The 19,581-nt window shown below is 43.6% G+C and overlaps 1 protein-coding gene across 1 annotated transcript in view; it reads right to left on the bottom strand.

The window, feature by feature from the left end:
• Positions 1-18,798, bottom strand: part of SHISA9 (shisa family member 9) — a 295,699-nt gene extending 276,901 nt beyond the window's left edge. Inside the window, exon 1 of the mRNA XM_029577451.1 lies at positions 18,027-18,798. Within this exon, the coding sequence (XP_029433311.1) occupies positions 18,027-18,541 (515 nt within the window). The 5' untranslated portion in view covers positions 18,542-18,798. The remainder of the gene's footprint in view (positions 1-18,026) is intronic.
• Positions 18,799-19,581: the final 783 nt, after the last annotated feature.

The raw sequence follows: 19,581 nt of genomic DNA, 5'->3' as shown, positions 1-19,581 counted from the left end.
AAAAAAAATGTTGGTTCCCCTGATTCTGAAGCAGCGACACTATTATGTGAGCGCTGCAGCGATACTTAAAATCCTGCTAGGGCTGTAAACTGTCAGCTTGCTGGTTGCCATTGCCTACACCAAACCTCTCTTGCAGATCGGAATAGATAGAATTACAGGAGAGAGAGAGAGAGATTGTGCCCCACTGTATTGTCCAGCTACAATGCTTAATGTGAGAAACCTATATTGATTATAATCTAATCGTGTGGTCACTTTGTTGTAACACAGTTTAATATTGTGGTTCTGGTAATGGCAAATATTTAAAACCTATACATTTACTAGGGAGGCTTTTTCGGGGAGATTGAATTACGACAACACTGTACCACACTGCAGGTATCAGATTTACCAAGCCTTTCCCTTTTGTTCTCTCACCATCCACTCGGTGCATTTCTGTCCCTTCACCTGCACAAATCAAGCACAGAGAAGGGCAACCAAAATGATAAAGGGGATGGAACAGCTTCCCTATGAGGAAAGGCCGAAGAGGTTAGGGCTGTTCAGCTTGGAGAAGAGACGGCTGAGGGGGGATATGATAGAGGTCTTTAAGATCATGAGAGGTCTTGAACGAGTAGATGTGACTCGGTTATTTTCACTTTCGAATAACAGAAGGACTAGGGGGCATTCCATGAAGTTAGCAAGTAGCACATTTAAGACTAATCGGAGAAAATTCTTTTTCACTCAACGCACAATAAAGCTCTGGAATTTGTTGCCAGAGGATGTGGTTAGTGCAGTTAGTCTAGCTGGGTTCAAAAAACGTTTGGATAGGTTCTTGAAGGAGGAGAAGTTCATTCACTGTTATTAATCAAGTTTATTTAGGGAATAGCCACTGCTATTAATTGCATCAGTAGCATGGGATCTTCTTAGTGTTTGGGTAATTGCCAGGTTCTTGTGGCCTGGTTTTGGCCTCTGTTGGAAACAGGATGCTGGGCTTGATGGACCCTTGGTCTGACCCAGCATGGCAATTTCTTATGTTCTTATGTTCTCTCCTCTCAGTGTTCCCACTGGAATGGTAGAAAAAAGGTCACCTTGGAAAAGCACCAAAGGAATTCAGGAGTGGAGTGCTGGGGTGTGGGGGTCTATTTGGTGAGGGGCGGGAGGTGCACAGCAGGGATAAATGGGGAGAGAAGATCTGGGAGGGTGGAGGAGACCTGCTAGAAAAGAGTAGGGGCTGCCAGGGCAGAAAAAAGTGGTGGCATGGGAGATACTTTTGGAAGTGCTGAGTTCTGCACGGGGGATCGGCAGAGAGAAAGAACTCCCAGCGGAGAGACCAGCTGAAAACACCAGAAGCTGCCAGAGAAGGCATGTGAAGGGTGGCGCATGAAGATCCTTTGCAGTGCAAAGGAGGCGGGGAAGGAAAATATTGGCAGGGGGTAAAAATGGAAACCAGGAAAGAAGGAGGGGGAGGGGCAGGAGAGAAATAAGCGGTGGGCCTTGTGGAGGGGTGAGCGGAAAGACGAACCCAAGTGGAGGAGGGCTGATACAGTATAAGCCACTATATGAGGGCCCCAAGCCACAATGCAGCAGGTGGAGGTGAGCCAGGCAGGCGGGGGAGGCAGGGAGTTTCACTGAGTTTTGGGGGGTTTTTTTTAGAACATCCAAATAGAATCAAGGAACAATGAGCTGGATGGACAGGAAACTTACTCGGAAGGTTGGTTAATCAAAGTGGATTGGAGAAGGACAGCAAGGAAGGAAGGAAGGAGGGGGCATTGTTGTACTTCTTTACACCCTGGCTGCTCATTTCTATTTCTTTGCATCCAGGACCTCTCATATCTGCCTTGCCACCCAGATGTTCTAGCTGACCGCTGCTTTCAGTGAAAGTAGTGCCGCCTCCTGGACGCACTCCCTCTTAGATAATGCTCTCTGTCCAATACTGGCCTCCTTCCCCCTCATCCATCCCCATTAAACTTCCCTTAGGGATCTTGCTGCTACCTTTTCCTGGTTGGCTGCTCTGCTGCCCTTCCTTGTCCTTAAATTAATTTGAAATCCCCTTACCATCCTAGTGTGCCCTTCCCTCCCCTTCCCCTCAGCTGGCTCACAAGATGCCTGCCTAGTTATGCAGCCCACTTCGTGACTGGTTAGACCTCTTTTGCTGGGATCGACAAATTATTGCAAATCTCTACAGACTACCCGTACATGAAAAAGCTGCATGCATTTACAAGAGTTATATAACCAGTCATCTGTATTAGCCTAATTCAGAATCATTCTTGTCCATTACCTGAAATTGAATATAATGTTATCAGAGCATGCTTACCCATATTATATCATTTTCAGCACAGCTGGTTGTGGTAGATAGTGGAAAATGTAACTCATTTAGCTGGTGTTCATCATTGACCAATCACAGACAGACAATCATAGTTTTCAGAATGAAGTGACGATAAGGTGGTATTGGAGAATGGGAAGGTAGAGGATTTGGTGGGGCAGTGGAATTCCTCAGTAAGTGAAGTATTGGATAGCATAGCCCTGATAAAAGTGAGACATGGTAGAAGGAGAGCTTCTGTTCCCTGGTTTTCCCTAGAATTAAATGGGCAAAGACAAGAGGTCCATACATTGGAAAGGATTTGGATAAAATCTCATTTATGGTGAGATAAATTAGTCTGGCATAAGGCTGCCAATATGTATGTATTGGACATTAGATATACGAAGAAAAGGTTTATGAGAGTAAAGATCTCACAAGCAGATAATAAACCACAACCACAAGAAATGTTCCAGATTGCACAATCTCTGCTAGGGGAAGGTTGCCAACCTAGGCTTATGATACCAGAATCGTTAAATGGGGATCGCTTTGTGCATTTTTGTTGTGAGAAAGTTCATGAAAATTGTAAAGTAATTGGGCAAGGGCTGGATGTAGAGGGGACAGGTGAGGAGGAAAGGAGGGAGAGGGAGGTGATACAAGAAATTAATAGGAAGGAGGATGGATTTGAAGGCATTTGCTATGGTAGGCATCCTAGAATTATGGAATGTATCGAGAGCTTCTAAAGCAACAATATGTGGTTTGGACCCTTGATTAGATAGATGCCAGATGCCCTGCTGCTGAGGTTATACTTGGTGGTGAATGCATCTTTGGAGGAGGGTACTTTACCAGATGTTTTGAAACAGTCTTTGGTGACTTTTATTTTGAAACAGGCTACTTTACATAGATCAAATCGTGTCCAACTGCACTTTTTTATCCAAAGTAATTGAGAAGGTTGTGTGTTCACAGTTAATCAGCTATTTAGAAGAAGTAAAGGGATTAGATAGGTGTCAGTCAGGGTTTAGAAAGGGAGTGCAAGATGAGATTTTAAGATATTGGGAAAAGGGGATGTCCGTGGTTCTGATATTGTTGAACTTGTTGAGTGCTTTTGATATGGTAAATCATGGCTTACTCTTGGAGAGATGGAAGCAGTTAGAATTGGGGGGGAATGAGGTGGAACCGGTTATTGTCTTTTTTAACTGGGAGGATGTCCGTAGTACAAGGGAGGGGTGTGACCTCTGCACCATTTAGTTTGGATTGTGGCGTGCCACAAGGATCACCTTTATCCCCTTTGTTGTTTAATCTTTTTTTGCAACCCTTGGGTTCATTTATCTAGGTACAAGGATTTACTGGGTTTATATATGCAGATGATGTGCAACTTTTGTTCCTGGTAAGTAACAACAGAACTGAAATCAAAGAATAGGATTGATGATAGGTTGTGGAGGATATTTGGGTGGCCTGAATCCCAGAAATTGTTAGTAAATGCAGGGAAATGGAATGGATGTATGTGGGGAGAGTGGATGTTCTAAGGGATCCATTTGTTTTGAATATAGGGGGGGATGTTTTTTGAAAGAAGTCAAAAGGTGAGGAATTTAGGGGTGTTGTTAGACAAGTCTTTTTGAATGGACACCCACATCTCTTTGGTGGTTCAAAGGGTTCTTTTTAGAATCAGACAATTGAGGAGCTTATGAGCATTTCTAGAGGTTTCAGTTTTCACTACTGGTGGTTCAGGCATCGATTTGCCCGTTGCTTGACTATTGTAATATTGTGTTCGTGGTTCTCCCCAAAAAAAAAAAATATACAGCACCTGCAAGTGTTGCAAAATATGGCAGCCGGTTTAATGAGTCTGCACTGGTTACCATTTGAAAAGACAGCACAATTCAAGCTAATGACTGTGATGTAGAAGGAATTACATGGGGCGGGTGCTTGCTATTTACAAGATAAAAATCAGGAATTATGTCCTCACATGAAATTTGCGATCAGCAATAGCAGCCTTGGCATTGGTTCCAACTAGGCAGGAGGTGCACAAGGTGACAAATAGGAAAAGGATGTTCTCAGTAGGTGGACCAGAATTGTGGAATTTGGCACCTTTGGAGGTGAGACTAGAAACAAATTATCTCAGTTTTAGGTAAAAGGTGAAAGCATGCCTTTTTCCAATAGAGTCACTGAAAAGTCTTTTTGAGGTACAGCGGGTGGTCTCCATTTGGGATGGGTATGTTTGTGGGGTTGTTAAATTGGGAATTAGGGGTTGGTTTTTAAGGGGGGGTATTTTTAAGGTGAAGTATGATTATTATATTGATTTTAATTTTTATATAGCATTTTAATTGTGAACCATTCTGACCAGATGCAGGGGAGATAAGATACAGGTCTTCAGATACCTGAAGGGTTTTAATGAAACACAAATTTCTACTTAACAACATAAGAACATGTCATACTGGGTCAGACCAAGGGTCCATCAAGCCCAGCATCCTGTTTCCAACAGTGGCCAATCCAGGCCATAAGAACCTGGCAAGTACCCAAAAATGAAGTCTATTTCATGCTACTGTTGCTAGTAATAGCAGTGGCTATTTTCTAAGTCAACTTAATTAATAGCAGGCAATGGACTTCTCCTCCAAGAACTTATCCAATCCTTTTTTAAACCCAGCTACACTAACTGCACTAACCACATCCTCTGGCAACAAATTCCAGAGTTTAATTGTGCGTTGAGTGAAAAAGAACTTTCTCCGATTAGTTTTAAATGTGCCACATGCTAACTTCATGGAGTGCCCCCTAGTCTTTCTATTATCCGAAACAGTAAATAACTGATTCACATCAACCCATTCTAGAACTCTCATGATTTTAAACACCTCTATCATATCCCCCCTCAGCCGTCTCTTCTCCAAGCTGAAAAGTCCTAACCTCTTTAGTCTTTCCTCATAGGGGAGCTCTTCCATCCCCTTTATCATTTTGGTCGCTCTTCTCTGTACCTTCTCCATTGCAACTATATCTTTTTTTAGATGCGGCAAACAGAATTGTACACAGTATTCAAGGTGCGGTCTCACCATAGAGCGATACAGAGGCATTATGACATTTTCCATTTTATTCACCATTCTCTTTCTAATAATTCCCAATATTGTTTGTTTTTTTGACTGTCGCAGCACACTGAACCGATGATTTCAATGTGTTATCCACTATGACGCCTAGATCTCTTTCTTGGGTGGTAGCTCTTAATATGGAACCTAACATTGTGTAATTATAGCATGGGTTATTTTTCCCTAAATGCATCACCTTGCACTTATTCACATTAAATTTCATCTGCCATTTCGATGCTCAATTTTCCAGTCTCACAAGGTCTTCCTGCAATTTATCTCAATCTGCTTGTGATTTAACTACTCTGAACAATTTTGTATCATCTGCAAATTTGATTACTTCACTTGTTGTATTTCTTTCCAGATCATTTATGAATATATTGAAAAATACGGGTTCCAATACAGATCCCTGAGGCACTCCACTGCCCACTCCCTTCCACTGAGAAAATTGCCCATTTAATCCTACTCTCTGTTTCCTGTCTTTTAGCCAGTTTGTAATTCACGAAAGGACATTGCCACCTATCCCATGACTTTTCACTTTCCTAGAAGCCTCTCATGAGGAACTCTGTCAAACGCCTTTTGAAAATACAAATATACATCTACCGGTTCACCTTTATCTACATGTTTATTAACTCCTTCAAAAAAAGTGAAGGCAAGACTTGCCTTGGGTAAAGCCATGCTGACTTTGTTCCATTAAACCATGTCTTTCTATATGTTCCGTGATTTTTGATATTTAGAACACTTTCCACTATTTTTCCTGGCACTGAAGTCAGGCTAACTGGTCTGTAGTTTCCCGGATCACTCCTGGAGCCCTTTTTAAATATTGGGGTTATGTTAGCCACCCTCCAGTCTTCAGATACAATGGATGATTTTATTGATAGGTTACAAATTTTTACTAATAGGTCTGAAATTTCATTTTTTAGTTCCTTCAGAACCCTGGGGTGTATACTATCCAGTCCAGGTGATTTACTACTCTTCAGTTTGTCATTCAGGCCTACCACATCTTCTAGGTTCATCGTGATTTGGTTCAGTCTATCTGAATCATTACCCATGAAAACCTTCTCTGATATGGGTATCTCCTCAACATCCTCTTCAGTAAACACCAAAGCAAAAAAATCATTTAATCTTTCCGCAATGGCCTTATCTTCTCTAATTGCCCCTTTAACCCCTCCATCATCTAAACGGTCCAACTGACTCCCTCACAGGCTTTCTGCTTCGGATATATTTTAAAAAGTTTTTACTGTGAGTTTTTGCCTCTGTGGCCAACTTCTTTTCAAATTCTCTCTTAGCCTGTCTTATCAATGTCTTACATTTAACTTGCCAACGCTTATGCATTATCCTGTTTTCGTCTGTTGGATCCTTCTTCCAAATTTTGAATGAAGGTCTTTTGGATAAAATAACTTCTTTCACCTCCCCTTTTAACCATGCCGGTGATCTTTTTGCCTTCTTTCCACCTTTCTTAATGTGTGGAATTCATCTGGACTGTGCTTCTAGGATGGTATTTTTTAACAATGACCACGCCTCTTGCACACTTTTTACCTTTGTAGCTGCTCCTTTCAATTTTTCTCATTTTATCAAAGTTTAGCACGAGAGCCGTGGATTTGCTTACTGCCCCCCTTCCAGTCATTAATTCAAATTTGATCATATTATGATCACTATTGCCAAGCGGCCTCATCACCATTACCTCTCTCACCAAATCCTGTGCTCCACTGAGAATTAGATCTAAAATTGCTCCCTCTCTTGTCTGTTCCTGAACCAATTGCTCCATAAATCTATCATTTATTCCATCCAGGAACTTTATCTCTCTAGCATGTCCCAAAGATACATTTACCCAGTCAATATTGAAATCTCCCATTATTACCGCACTACCAATTTGGTTAGCTTCCCTAATTTCTCTTAGCATTTCCCTGTCCATCTCACCATCTTGACCAGGTGGATGGTAGTATACTCCTGTCACTATAGTCTTCCCCAACCCACAAGGGATTTCTACCCACAAAGATTCAATTGTGCATTTAGTCTCATGCAGGATGTTTATCCTGTTGGACTCTATGCCATCCCGGACATAAAGTGCCACACCGCCTCCCGGGTGCTCCTTTCTGTCATTGCAATATAATTTGTACCCCGGTATAGCACTGTCCCATTGGTTATCCTCTTTCCACCATGTCTCTGAGTTGCCAATTTAGTCTACGTCATCATTCACTGCTATACATTCTAATTCTCCCATCTTACTTCTTAAACTTCTGGCATTAGCATACAAACATTTCAAAGTTTGTTTTTTGTTTGTATTTTCATTCTGCTTTTTAATTGATAGGGATAAGTTAGAATTTTTTAGCTCAGGTGAATTTTTAGTTACAGGCACTTGGACTGCTTTTCATATTACTGGAACCTCACTGTCGGGATGCCCTAATCCTAATGCATCATTAGTATCCTTTAAAGATACCTCCCTCCGAACCATGTGCTGCTGAGCGACTGTCGGCTTTCCCCTTTGTTCTAGTTTAAAAGCTGCTCTATCTCCTTTTTAAAGGTTCGCGCCAGCAGTCTGGTTCCACCCTGGTTAAGGTGGAGCCCATCCCTTCGGAAGAGACTCCTCCTTCCCCAAAAGGTTCCGCAGTTCCTTACAAAACTGAATCCCTCTTCCTTGCACCATCGTCTCATCCACGCATTGAGACTCCGGAGCTCTGCCTGCCTCTGGGGACCTGCGCGTGGAACACAGAGCATTTCAGAGAATGCTACCCTGGAGGTTCTGGATTTAAGCTTTCTACCTAAGAGCCTAAATTTGGCTTCCAGAACCTCAAGCTTTTCTGTTGGAAATAAATCAGTAGAACCAGGGATCAAAAAATGAAACTCCAGGGGGAACAACTCAGAACCAAAACCAGAATGTATTTCTTCATGGAGAGGGTGGATGCCTGGAATGCCCTGCCAGAGGAGGTGGTGAAAATGAAAACAATCAAAGAAATCAAAGGTGCTTGGGATAAACACTGAGGATCCCAAAAGGATAGAGGATGGAAATGAAGAAAAAAAGTGTGTAGGGGATAACTTGCTGCTGCCGTGATTACTACCCTTAAGCAATAAGCCTTGATGCTTTTGATGCAACTGAATGCTCTCTGCTTCAACAGCAGGGGGATTCAGACAACAATCAACAAGGGCCCCAACTTTTATAGTCTGGGGAATTGATAAGCATAGGGGTAACCTGCACGGAGCACCAATTACTACCCTTAATAGAAGGCAAGGGATTACTACCCTTAACCAATAAGCCTTGATGCTTTTGACACAACTACAACATCACTCTCCACTTTGACAGCAGTGAGTGGGGGGTGGAAGAGGAATTGGGTTCAGATGACAACCAATACGGGTCCTGAATTTTACAGTATGAGGTACTGATACACAGACATAAGTGAAAAAGCATAGGACTGTTTATGAGGCCAAGTCCATAAGCAAAACATGTCAGCACTGTCTGAATTTTCAAGAAGGCTCATCACCCAGTAAAAATGTTGCTAGCAGTAAATTTTTTATGGGTTATCATAAGGCTTGGGAATAACGGCACTTGCTACCCTTCAGAGAAACGTGGAGGTAACCTGCACGGCGTGGCAGATACCACCTTAAGAAGCTTGCTGAGCAGACTGGATGGACCATTTGGTCCTTGTCTGCGCCATTACTGTGTTACTATGCCCATGCACACATCTGACAATATAGGCCAAGCTTTAAAGGAACTGAACTCATGTATAACAGAAATAACCTTAACACCTACAATAATGCAGCACTCATAGCCAAGGAGACCTTTTCTGTTGTAACCCTTACATGATTATTATTATATTCACCTTTTGCCCCTTATTGAGTTGCGCTGTGCAAGATGTTTGAGACCTGGGACAGCTACTCTGTGCAGTACCTATCAATTATTAAATGTCCATCCTATTCCTGGCCGGAGTCCTTTATTCTTGTTTATATTATATTTGTGATCTGAGTACTCGGGGCAGTTTGAACCAAACTAAAAGTAATACCCACCATCAGCCCAGGCACCCCCTTATCTAATGGCACCTGAGCACGCTGTTTTCTTTTTTTGGGTGGTGAGCTGCTGCCACAGGAGGGACCAGTAACACCCAACTAGGGCCTAACCCCAGGCTAGGATTCTGTAACAGCTTCAACTGCTGACCACAGATCTAAACTGAAAAGCTCTAAACCTCGCTCTGTGAGGTGGACCCCCATCCGACCTGAACAATCTTAACATTGGGCTGTTATTTCTCTTATGCTGTCTTCATGCATCTTCCAGCCCCCTCACTTACTTGGCTACTTCCTGATTCATTTCTTTTTACTTTTCACTATCCCTTTCCTATTCCTGGCTTCTCTACAGACCAGCCACGCTTCTCTGCCCCATCCACTTTATAACTGCTTTCTTCTAAATAATTTTATGCCCCATGCTTTGCCACCTGATTTCATTTCTTCCTGGCCTATAAAGGAACGACCTGCAATGCACCCCCCCCCCCCTTCTCCTCAGTCCACTCTTGTAGGCATCCCTTTTCTGGTCCAGCATATAAAAACAAATGGCCTACCATCCACACCATTTTTGTCGCTGTGCCCGTGCTGTCCTTTGTCCTGCCATAAATAGAGGGATACATGCCATTGCCAGTATTGTTCTTCCCTAAATCGCGCTGCTTTCCAAGGCTCGATTTGTTGATTTCTGCTCATCCTCCATGCCCAGTTCCTTGGCCAGTAATGCCCATCTAAAAGAGATGTCTCCCATACCTACAGAGGTCCTCACCTATTACCTCGAGGCGGCCAAGCACCACCTTCTGGAGCCAGAAACACAAAATCAATGTTCCATCCTAGTGCCTAAGCCCCCAGTGGCCTTTGCTGAATGTGTAACCCTACTGGCTTAACAAGGGCATTCATTCTTGTCCAATGCTCCGAATAAACACCCCGCTGGCTCTCATCCATTTTGGAGTGCCTTAACCCTCCTCGATATGATGCCTCCTCTTCTGCTAGCGCTGGGCTGTGAGTCGTGCTCCATCTCACTACCTTGTTAACCTTATATGCTCTCCAAAGAACCTGAGCACCTGTACCTATAGTCTGGGCAACTATATTTTACATAAATACTTCATACAGTATTTTCCCCTGTTATCATGGCCCTCATCAGGCCACTCCCCTTTGCTCCATGCAAACAACTGTTTAGAACATCATTCCTTGTGATGATGCAGTCAGTGGTTTTACTGGTGCCATGTGGTTGCCACCTACATCTTTGCCTCTGAATGTGAAAGTTAGCATCAATATTCACTGTTTTATGGACCAATGGATCCACTACTCTCACGCCACCTTTCTATTTCCATAATCTGGCCATTTGCCAAGCCCCCCCCCCCCCCCCCTTTCCCTGCTTGCCAGTAATACTGCTGCAATTTTTAACAACTGAATACAATTGGACTCTCTAGGTCTAGGCCCCCCAAAGCACAGTAGCAGAATTTGTGCCATTCAGGCTGTTCCACTGCAGAGATGCTAATGCCTTCAGTACGCTGGTTGTGAGTCAGGATGTCTCCTTTAGGACCTATTTTCTCCATTCTATCATTGACTCTTCTAATGCTCCTACAGCCCCAAATGTGTAACATGCCCCCTATCTACCACTGCTATAACTAGCACAGCCACCAATGGCTGCTGAATGTGAACCCGCCTGTGGCTTACAAGCTCCCTCCTACTGTCAGAGTGCAAAACATTAGCGTTTTGCTTTTTAATACTCCCTGGGTAGTTAAACAGCCACTGGGTGGCCCAAGTTATGGGAAAACATTTTTCCCCCCCAGAGTTTCTGAGAGTGTAGGCACAGCCCAACGGCATGAAAATTGATCATAATACACCCATCTCCCCTCCCGTACCATGAACTTTCTGTTCTACTCAGGGTCACTACTCCAAGATCCCATGCTGGGGTCTTCGTGGCTCACTCCTCTGCCTCAGATGTCAGCAACCTGCAGCAAGGTCACTGAACTCATGACAGCACAACAGCAATCTTTTTTTTTTTTTTTACTCTAAACAATGCATTTTATAACACGTCAGCCCCTGTCTCACAGCAGCCATAGCAGCACGCTGGAATATGGGAAAAGGAATTTGTGTATTTTTTTTGTCATCTCACCTACAGATATATATACACACACACACACACACACCTGATGCATCCACACCGTACCTCTCTATATCTATAAGTGGATACCTATACCTACAGGAAAGTTTATATATATTATATGCATTATACCTTTCTCCACTAGAGCAATTCTTCCAACAAAGCCCCACTGTCTGAACAATGCTTAGTTATTGGCACAATAATAGATTTTCTACATTGAGAAATGAAAGAAGAATTTCTATTGTGCCCTCAAAAAAAAGTTAATCAGAATAGATTGATTTCTTTCCAAAGCTTCAAAATGCAAATATTGCTATGCATTAGACTATACAAGAAGACCTTTCATGGTCTGAGAAACTGCTTTTCCCTCTTCCATCATTATCCCCTCCTATGTCTCCCACAACCATTAGCATACCTTCAATGAATTGTTTAATTGTCATTCTACAAGTAGTTCTTGGTTGCTTTTTGTTTGAACACTTTTGTTCATCATTGCTCTTCAGACCTCCTGTCTGACTCCCACCCATTAAGTCGTTAAACTCCATGGCTTTCTCTTTACATATCCTTGAAATGGCCAGGTTCAAATTATCTTAAACGTCTTCTAGCTATACTATTTTATACTGCAGTTGGTGTCCTACGTTTTCACCTATTCAGGATGCCCAAATGCAATTTTAAAGCTATTTCACAAGGAGCTGGTATAGATGTGTATATACTGCTCTACTATATTACTGTATATTGTAGGAAAGAGACATTTCCAATCTCATATGCTAGCTCCTAATGCATCTCCCAGTAATCTGCTGGTATACACAACTGAAAATTGCTTAATCTCATCCTTTTATTTCCACAGGAGCTGAGTTCCTGTCTGTCCGGTGTTATTGAGTCAAGGCTGTGGTTAGTTCTGACACTGAACTGACTGCCTCCTGATATATAAGTGCAAAAGATTTCTTGCAGAAAACCATCTTTCATCATTGCTCTGCAGATCTTCTGTCTGACCCCCACTGAGCTGTGAAACTCCATGGCTTCCTTTTGTCTACATATCCTTGAAATGGCATGCTCAAAATTTACTTAAACATCTCCTATACCATTTTATACTGCAGTTGGTAACTGACTCTTGCATCCATTTAGCATGCCAATTGCAGTTTTTATGCCAGTTTAGTACAGCATTAATATGGATGTCCTTATATTGTCCCACTGCAATACTCTGGTCGCACTATTGTATGAACAAGAGTCATTTCCAATCTAATATGTTACTCCTCCTAATGTATATTGTGAGCCTCCCCCACTTTAATATTCCTTCATCACATATATCCAAGAATTGCTTAATCTCAAAGGTGATGATTCGGAGGAACTGAAACAAATCTCAGTGAACCTGGAAGATGTATTAGGGCAAATTGAGAAACTAAAGAGTAGCAAATCCCCTGGACCAGATGGCATACATTCCAGAGTGCTGCAAAAACTAATACATGAAATTGCAAATTTACTATTTGAAATCTGTAAACTATCATTAAAATCAATTATGGTACATGAAGATTGGAGGGGTGGCCAAAGTAACACCAGTTTTTAAAAGGGTTCTAGAAGTGATCCAGGAAACTACAGACTTGTGAGCCTGACATCAGTGCCGGGAAAAGTGGTTGAAACTATTCTAAATATATATATATATATATATATATATATATATATATATATATATATATATATATATATCCAAAAAAGCACATAGGATGCTAGGAATTGTTAGGAAATGAATGCAGAATAAAACAGACAGTATCATAATGCCTCAGTATCATGACCAAAATGATAAAGGAGATGGAATAATTCCACTATGAGGAAAGTCTAAAGAGGTTAGGTATCTTCAGCTTAGCGAAGAGACGGCTGAGGGGAATATAACAGAGGTCTATAAAATAATGAGCAGAACGGAATGCATAAACGCGAATCATTTGTTTACTCTTTCAAATATACAAAAACTAGGGAACACTAAATGAAATTATTACTAGGTAATACATTTAAAACTAATAAGTGAAAATATTTGTATTCAATGCATAATTAAGCTCTGGAATTTGTTGCCAGTGGATGTGGTGAAAGCTGCTTTTAAAAACGGTTTGGGCAAGTTCCTGGAGGAAAAGTCCATAAACCAGTGCTTTCTTATTCTTGGGATAAGCAACTTGGAATCTGTCAACCTTTGGGATCCTGCCAGGTACTTGAGACCTGGATTGGCCACTGTTAGAAACAGGATACTAGTCTTGATGGGCCTTTGGCCTGACCCAGTATGGCAAGCCTTATGTTCAACCTTTTGTTTCTACAGGTGCTGACTTCCTGCCTTTCCAATGCCACTGAAAGGAGGCAGCAGATTGTTCGGTCAGTGAAATGACTGAATCCTAATCTATAAATCTTAAGAGGTGTAAATGATTTCTTATAAGAAACCATCCTTCAGATAAGCTGGAAAGTCAGTGAAAATATCGCCGTTATAATTTACTTCAGCCTCTTCTAGAAGCTTTTGAGCTATAATTGATTTCTTGCTTTGCTCTTTAACCCACACATATACTTACATTATAGAAGGAGCATTACAGAAGGTGTCTGTTACTTGCTCTTTTGGGGTGGAAGAATGGAGGCAGGAGTCTGTGTACGCTGCTACCCTTCAATTGCTACCCTACAAAATTTGCTGAGCAAACTAGATGGATTGTTTTGGTCTTCATCTGCCATCATTTCTCTGTTATAACCTCACTTCTCCCTTCCTCTCCCCGCAGCCCCATTGTGTTTGGTGTAACAGATCCGCCCAGCAACACATCACTGGTAACTTTGCTACCAGCCATATTCTTTTATAGAAAGATGTAATTATATTCTGCTTTCTGGCACTTCAAAGTGGATCACATTCAGGCACTGTAGGTATTTCCCTACCTGCAAAGGGCTCAATCTGTGTTTTATACCTGAGACAATGGAGGGTAAAGTTCCTTACGTCAGGAAGTATTTCTGCACAGAGAGGGTGGTGGATACCTGGAATGCCCTTCCAGTGGAGGTGGTAAAGACAAAAACAGTAAAAGAAATTCAAAAGGGGCATGCGATAAACACTGTGGATCCCTAAAACTAGAGGATGGAAATGAAGGAAAGAGTGCATGGGGGTAACTCGCTGGAGCAGCGGTTACTACCCTTAACCAATAAGCCTGATAACTTTGGATGCAACTCCAACATTGCTCTCTGTTTCAGCAGCAGTGGAAAAGGGGAATTGGATTCAAACAGCAAGCAATGAGGGCCCCGGCTTCTATAGTCTGGAGAAACAAATAGTGGGGTAATTTGCTGGTGCGGCAGTTACTACCCTTAACCAATAAACCTACAAACTGTTAATGCAACTCCATCATTGCTCGCTGCTTCAAAAGGCAAGGAGTTACAGGGAACTGGATTCAGACAGTAACCAAGAGCCATGACTTTTACGTTCTGAGAAACTGATAAGTATAGGGGTAACCTGCAGGGCGCAGCAGATACTGGGTAAACTGGATGGACCATTTGGTCCTTTTCTGCCACCATTTTTATGTTTCCTAGGTCACAAGGGGGCTGATGTAATAAGCTGTGGTAGACCTCCCGCGGTATTACATGCGTTTTCCTGCGCTGGCATTAATGGATCCTTACGCATGTATGTAATAACACGGTTAGCACAGAAAATTGCGTGCACAAACCCGCTCAAAAAGCCGCAGCTGGTTTAGCACGAGTCCATGCTAATGCCTTGTAAAGGAGGTAATATACTCTTCAGGGACAATGCAGAGAGCTGCGCTGGCATTCATGTGGGATTTTAGCACCTGGGTCAGGGCAGGAGTTAAATTTAAGCACCTATCTGGAGGTCAAAGAATTACATGGCAGAAGCCAGAGAAGAGGTCAGAGAGGAAAACAGGCACGTGTCAGAAATGCTGAATGCTTTTGTAGCCTCATCCAAATCTCTGCTTCATTTCCCCCACTCCCCAGCATCCACCATTATAGCTCCCGCATGTTGGTGATGGATCATGAAGGGATGAGATATTGCTCTATCCACCTTCAGCACCACTCCCAGACCCACTAACTCATACTTGTCAAAGGCTTTCAACCGAGAATCAATCACCAGTCACCACATTAATGAGGGTTTATTGCACACAGGGCCTTCGGCGCACGTTTTAGCACGCATAAATGCGTGTATATATTTGTTTTGTGCAGATTTTCTGCGCATCTCTCATTTACATGCCATCCCCTTATTACATCCCGCGGAAGGCACCTGCATTTGCCATGCGTGCTAAAAAAAAAAAAAAAAAAATACACACAGACAACTAGCACTGATTTCACCATGGGGCTTAGTACATTGGCTGCAAGACGTGGCACTGGGATTTAAAGCCCAATTTAACTGGTTCCTAGCCTGCCGGTTTAACCACTAGGCTACTCCTGCACTCCAAGATGCACTTTATTATTGTTTTATTATTGCTGGGGGTGCCCATCCGTTAGGATACCTTTGTATATCCACAACAGCTTCCTATGCAATGCACTATTGCTACTACCAAATCAGGTTTATCTGCTTTACTGCTGCTGGCTAGTTGCCAACCCCCCATTCCACATGCTACCACAGTTACATCTCTCTTCGTGCATTAATTAAACAGATATAATTATCTTGTTTATAAAACTTTGTCATTAACATAGATCTCCGGCATGTTATTTTAAGAGAAATAGCCCTTTCTTACCCCCTCTCCCCCTAGCCTGTGTGTATGTAAGTGTGCATACACACCATTCGGTGCTGCTCAGCTGATCTCTGGACCCAGCGGAGGACCCCTCTGCACCGCCACCGTCTCAAGTTTTGATTGCTGGTTCCTCACCATTCCGCATCTGCCTGCATCTCTATTTGGTCCCTTGCTACTCTGTCAGTCTCTCTCTCTCTAGTCCCTCTCATTCTGGGTTACCCCTTCTGATCTCTCTCCCTCTGGTCCCTCACTGACTTGTGCTACTTTTTCCCCCATCACAGACTTTGTTATTGCACAGGCTCTACTGCCATGTACTGAAACTGTAACCACAGGTGTTCACTGAAACAGTGCACCGTCTCCAGTCTATAGTGCCCTGCTCTAGCTCCATAAATGTATGTGCTAGCTACATATAAAGTCATATTCTTCAGATCCTGTTTGCTTCTTAAAGAGTTACTTTCTAGGATACCCATTGTACCTGATATCCAGCTGCTATGCATTGCTGCACTGTCGCCCAAACTCCTCTCATGTTTCCCCTATTCTGGGCCGGGTTGGTACCCAAACTTTCTTGCTGTCTCCCTGCCTCTGCTGTGCTGCTTGCCCTGTCCACTGGTAACATTAAGAGCCAACTAATTAGAGGTGTTGCATCTTTCAGTTTCTATGTATTGACTCTTGTATTTATTTTGCTGAAACTTGCAGATGGGCTAAATAGAAAGTGTGGCATTTCCTCAATGTGGTACTCACTAACTTAAACAAGCTGAGCAGCCAAGGTTCGGACTATAGCCTGTAGCCTTTCTAAAGAATTTCTCCCTTCCACAACCACCGCTGACAGAGAAACCCTTTGGCTTGCACTGTGGTGCTCGTCCTTATTACTGCGCACAATACATCGCCAAAGTTACCCGAGATACTGAAGTCGATGTACTGTTTAAAAATTGACTAAAGAGCTCCATTAATCTGCAAATGTCTCTTTCCATCTGTTTTACTTTCATGTAGTTAGGATTTGCATAATGAATCAGCCAGACTGAAAACTTAAAAAAAAAAAAAAAATGTTGGTTCCCCTGATTCTGAAGCAGCGACACTATTATGTGAGCGCTGCAGCGATACTTAAAATCCTGCTAGGGCTGTAAACTGTCAGCTTGCTGGTTGCCATTGCCTACACCAAACCTCTCTTGCAGATCGGAATAGATAGAATTACAGGAGAGAGAGAGAGAGATTGTGCCCCACTGTATTGTCCAGCTACAATGCTTAATGTGAGAAACCTATATTGATTATAATCTAATCGTGTGGTCACTTTGTTGCAACACAGTTTAATATTGTGGTTCTGGTAATGGCAAATATTTAAAACCTATACATTTACTAGGGAGGCTTTTTCGGGGAAATTGAATTACGACAACACTGTACCACACTGCAGGTATCAGATTTAACAAAGCCTTTCCCTTTTGTTCTCTCACCATCCACTCGGTGCATTTCTGTCCCTTCACCTGCACAAATCAAGCATTTCTTATAAAAAGCAGACAAACTCGAGTAGGGAGGGGTCGAGGAGGCAAGCCAGTTATTAAAACCATTGTGTAGGTGGAGGCGAGAATTATTTACATTACTGAAGTGCGTTAAGAGGCAGAATGTCTCCAGCGCTAGAAACAGAATAACATCCAAGCTAAGGTACCCAGAGAGCCTCATGCACATGCCCTGTAAACAATGCATGAAGCTCTTTTTATAAAGCAGCAGTGAGAAGAGTTATCAACGCATATGCAATATGTCGAATAGAGAGGAAATGAGCTAGAGCGCCGTTTTCCCAATCAGTCCCCCTTGCTTGATCCCCTAATAAGTTCAATTATTTGAGCCCTGGATGAGAAACCGAACCTGCTTCACGAGAGTGCAGCTCCGGCTAGAGCTCTTTGCTTCTAACGCGGACCTACCTGGACATGTTCTCCCGTTGAGGTCGGTGCGCCTTCTCCAGTCCCAGTTTGGTGAAAATCCCCACGAGGACCATGACGGCCACAACTCCACAAATGATATAGACGATCAAGTTGGTTTTATCGCGGGTGGGGTCGTGCAGGGGGTCGTCCGTCCTTGGGGGCGACTTGCCAGCGTTCAGCCAGACTGGCATGTCATAGTTCGTGCATATGCTCTGGTCCAAACTTCCCTGCTCGAACTTGCAACAAAATCGGAAGCCACACGTACCGCAGCAGTAGACGAATTCCCCCGAGCTGCAGTTGAAAGGGGGGTCCCACTGCCCCATGACATCGAAATATCCTCTGCAGCCGCCGGCACTGGGAGGGGACTCCGAGGCCCCCTGATCGCCGGGGTTGGAATGGTTGACCCCGGCCACCAGCACAATGCTGCCGAGGTGGCCAGTCTTGCCCTGTGCCCAGCACACCAGAGCAACGAGGTCGGTTAAGAAGCAGCAGAACATCGCCCGAGTCCCCTTCATGGTTCCTTGGCAAATGTGACTTTTTCGGGTGTCAGGAGCCGAACATAAGGTGGAGGAGGGGGGGGGAGTCCGCCCCAGTGGCCGATCAGCCTGCTCTGGTGGTCCGCTGCATGGCTATAGCCGGCGGGTCCGGACTCCCGGAGGAGATGGGCACTGTCTGTTGTTGGGGGGGGGGGGGGGGGTTTCCACCCCCAATCTGATCTCTACTGACGCCCCTCACCTGTTCGCCAGCGCAGCTCCAAGTGATCAGCACTTGTGGAATCGTGGAACGCGGAGAGGAGACTGGAGGAGAGGCGGAGGGAGGGAGGAGGAGTGCGGTAGAGTGGCGGGGGAGGGTGTAGATGAGTTGGAGAGGAGGGGGGAGGTGACAAGGATGGGAAGCAGCCTTTTCTCACGGTGAAGACGAGAGAAAAGCCCATGCAGCTGCCTTTAGGGCTTACCCGTGAGAAACACTTTTTTTTTTTTTCACATTTTGGGTTAGGAGGAAACCTGAAGCACTTTTTCTGGGGGCAAGCTCCGTCTCTCAATTTTTTTTTAGCCAAGGAAATGATTGGCGGCCCATTCGATCAATGCAGCTGCACCTGTTTGAAGAGGACCCCCTTCATTTTAACGGAATAAGCAGGGCAGGCAGAAAGCCTCTTGCAAAGGATCAAGCATCGACTTTTGTCTATATTATATCTTGCTATTGTGCCTAAATGTCTGGCATTGCTGGGAACGACAGCTGTTGCAAACTGTCTGCGATCTCGGCAGACTCTACCCGTACATGAAAGAAGCCGCCTGCATCGAGAAAAGTTATGTAACCAGGCATCTGTATTAGCCTAATTCCGAATCGTTGCCGGAAATTGAAGGTGGCGTTACCAGGGCATGCTTACCCCTATTATATCACTTTCAGCGCAGCTGAGTTTGGCAGAGAGGGAAACATTTAAGTCACTCAGCCACTGGTGATCGTTGACCAATCGCAGCCCATATTCAGTTTCACTCGCTAATGAGCTGCACGTTCAATCTCCTTCGTCTGACTTAAGCCATTGTCCAGCCAGGGC

This window comes from Rhinatrema bivittatum, chromosome 14 (assembly GCF_901001135.1).
Source record: "Rhinatrema bivittatum chromosome 14, aRhiBiv1.1, whole genome shotgun sequence".
Lineage (NCBI taxonomy): Eukaryota > Metazoa > Chordata > Amphibia > Gymnophiona > Rhinatrematidae > Rhinatrema > Rhinatrema bivittatum.
Note: the sequence above shows the minus strand (reverse complement) of the source record. Positions and strands in the feature narration are given on the sequence as shown.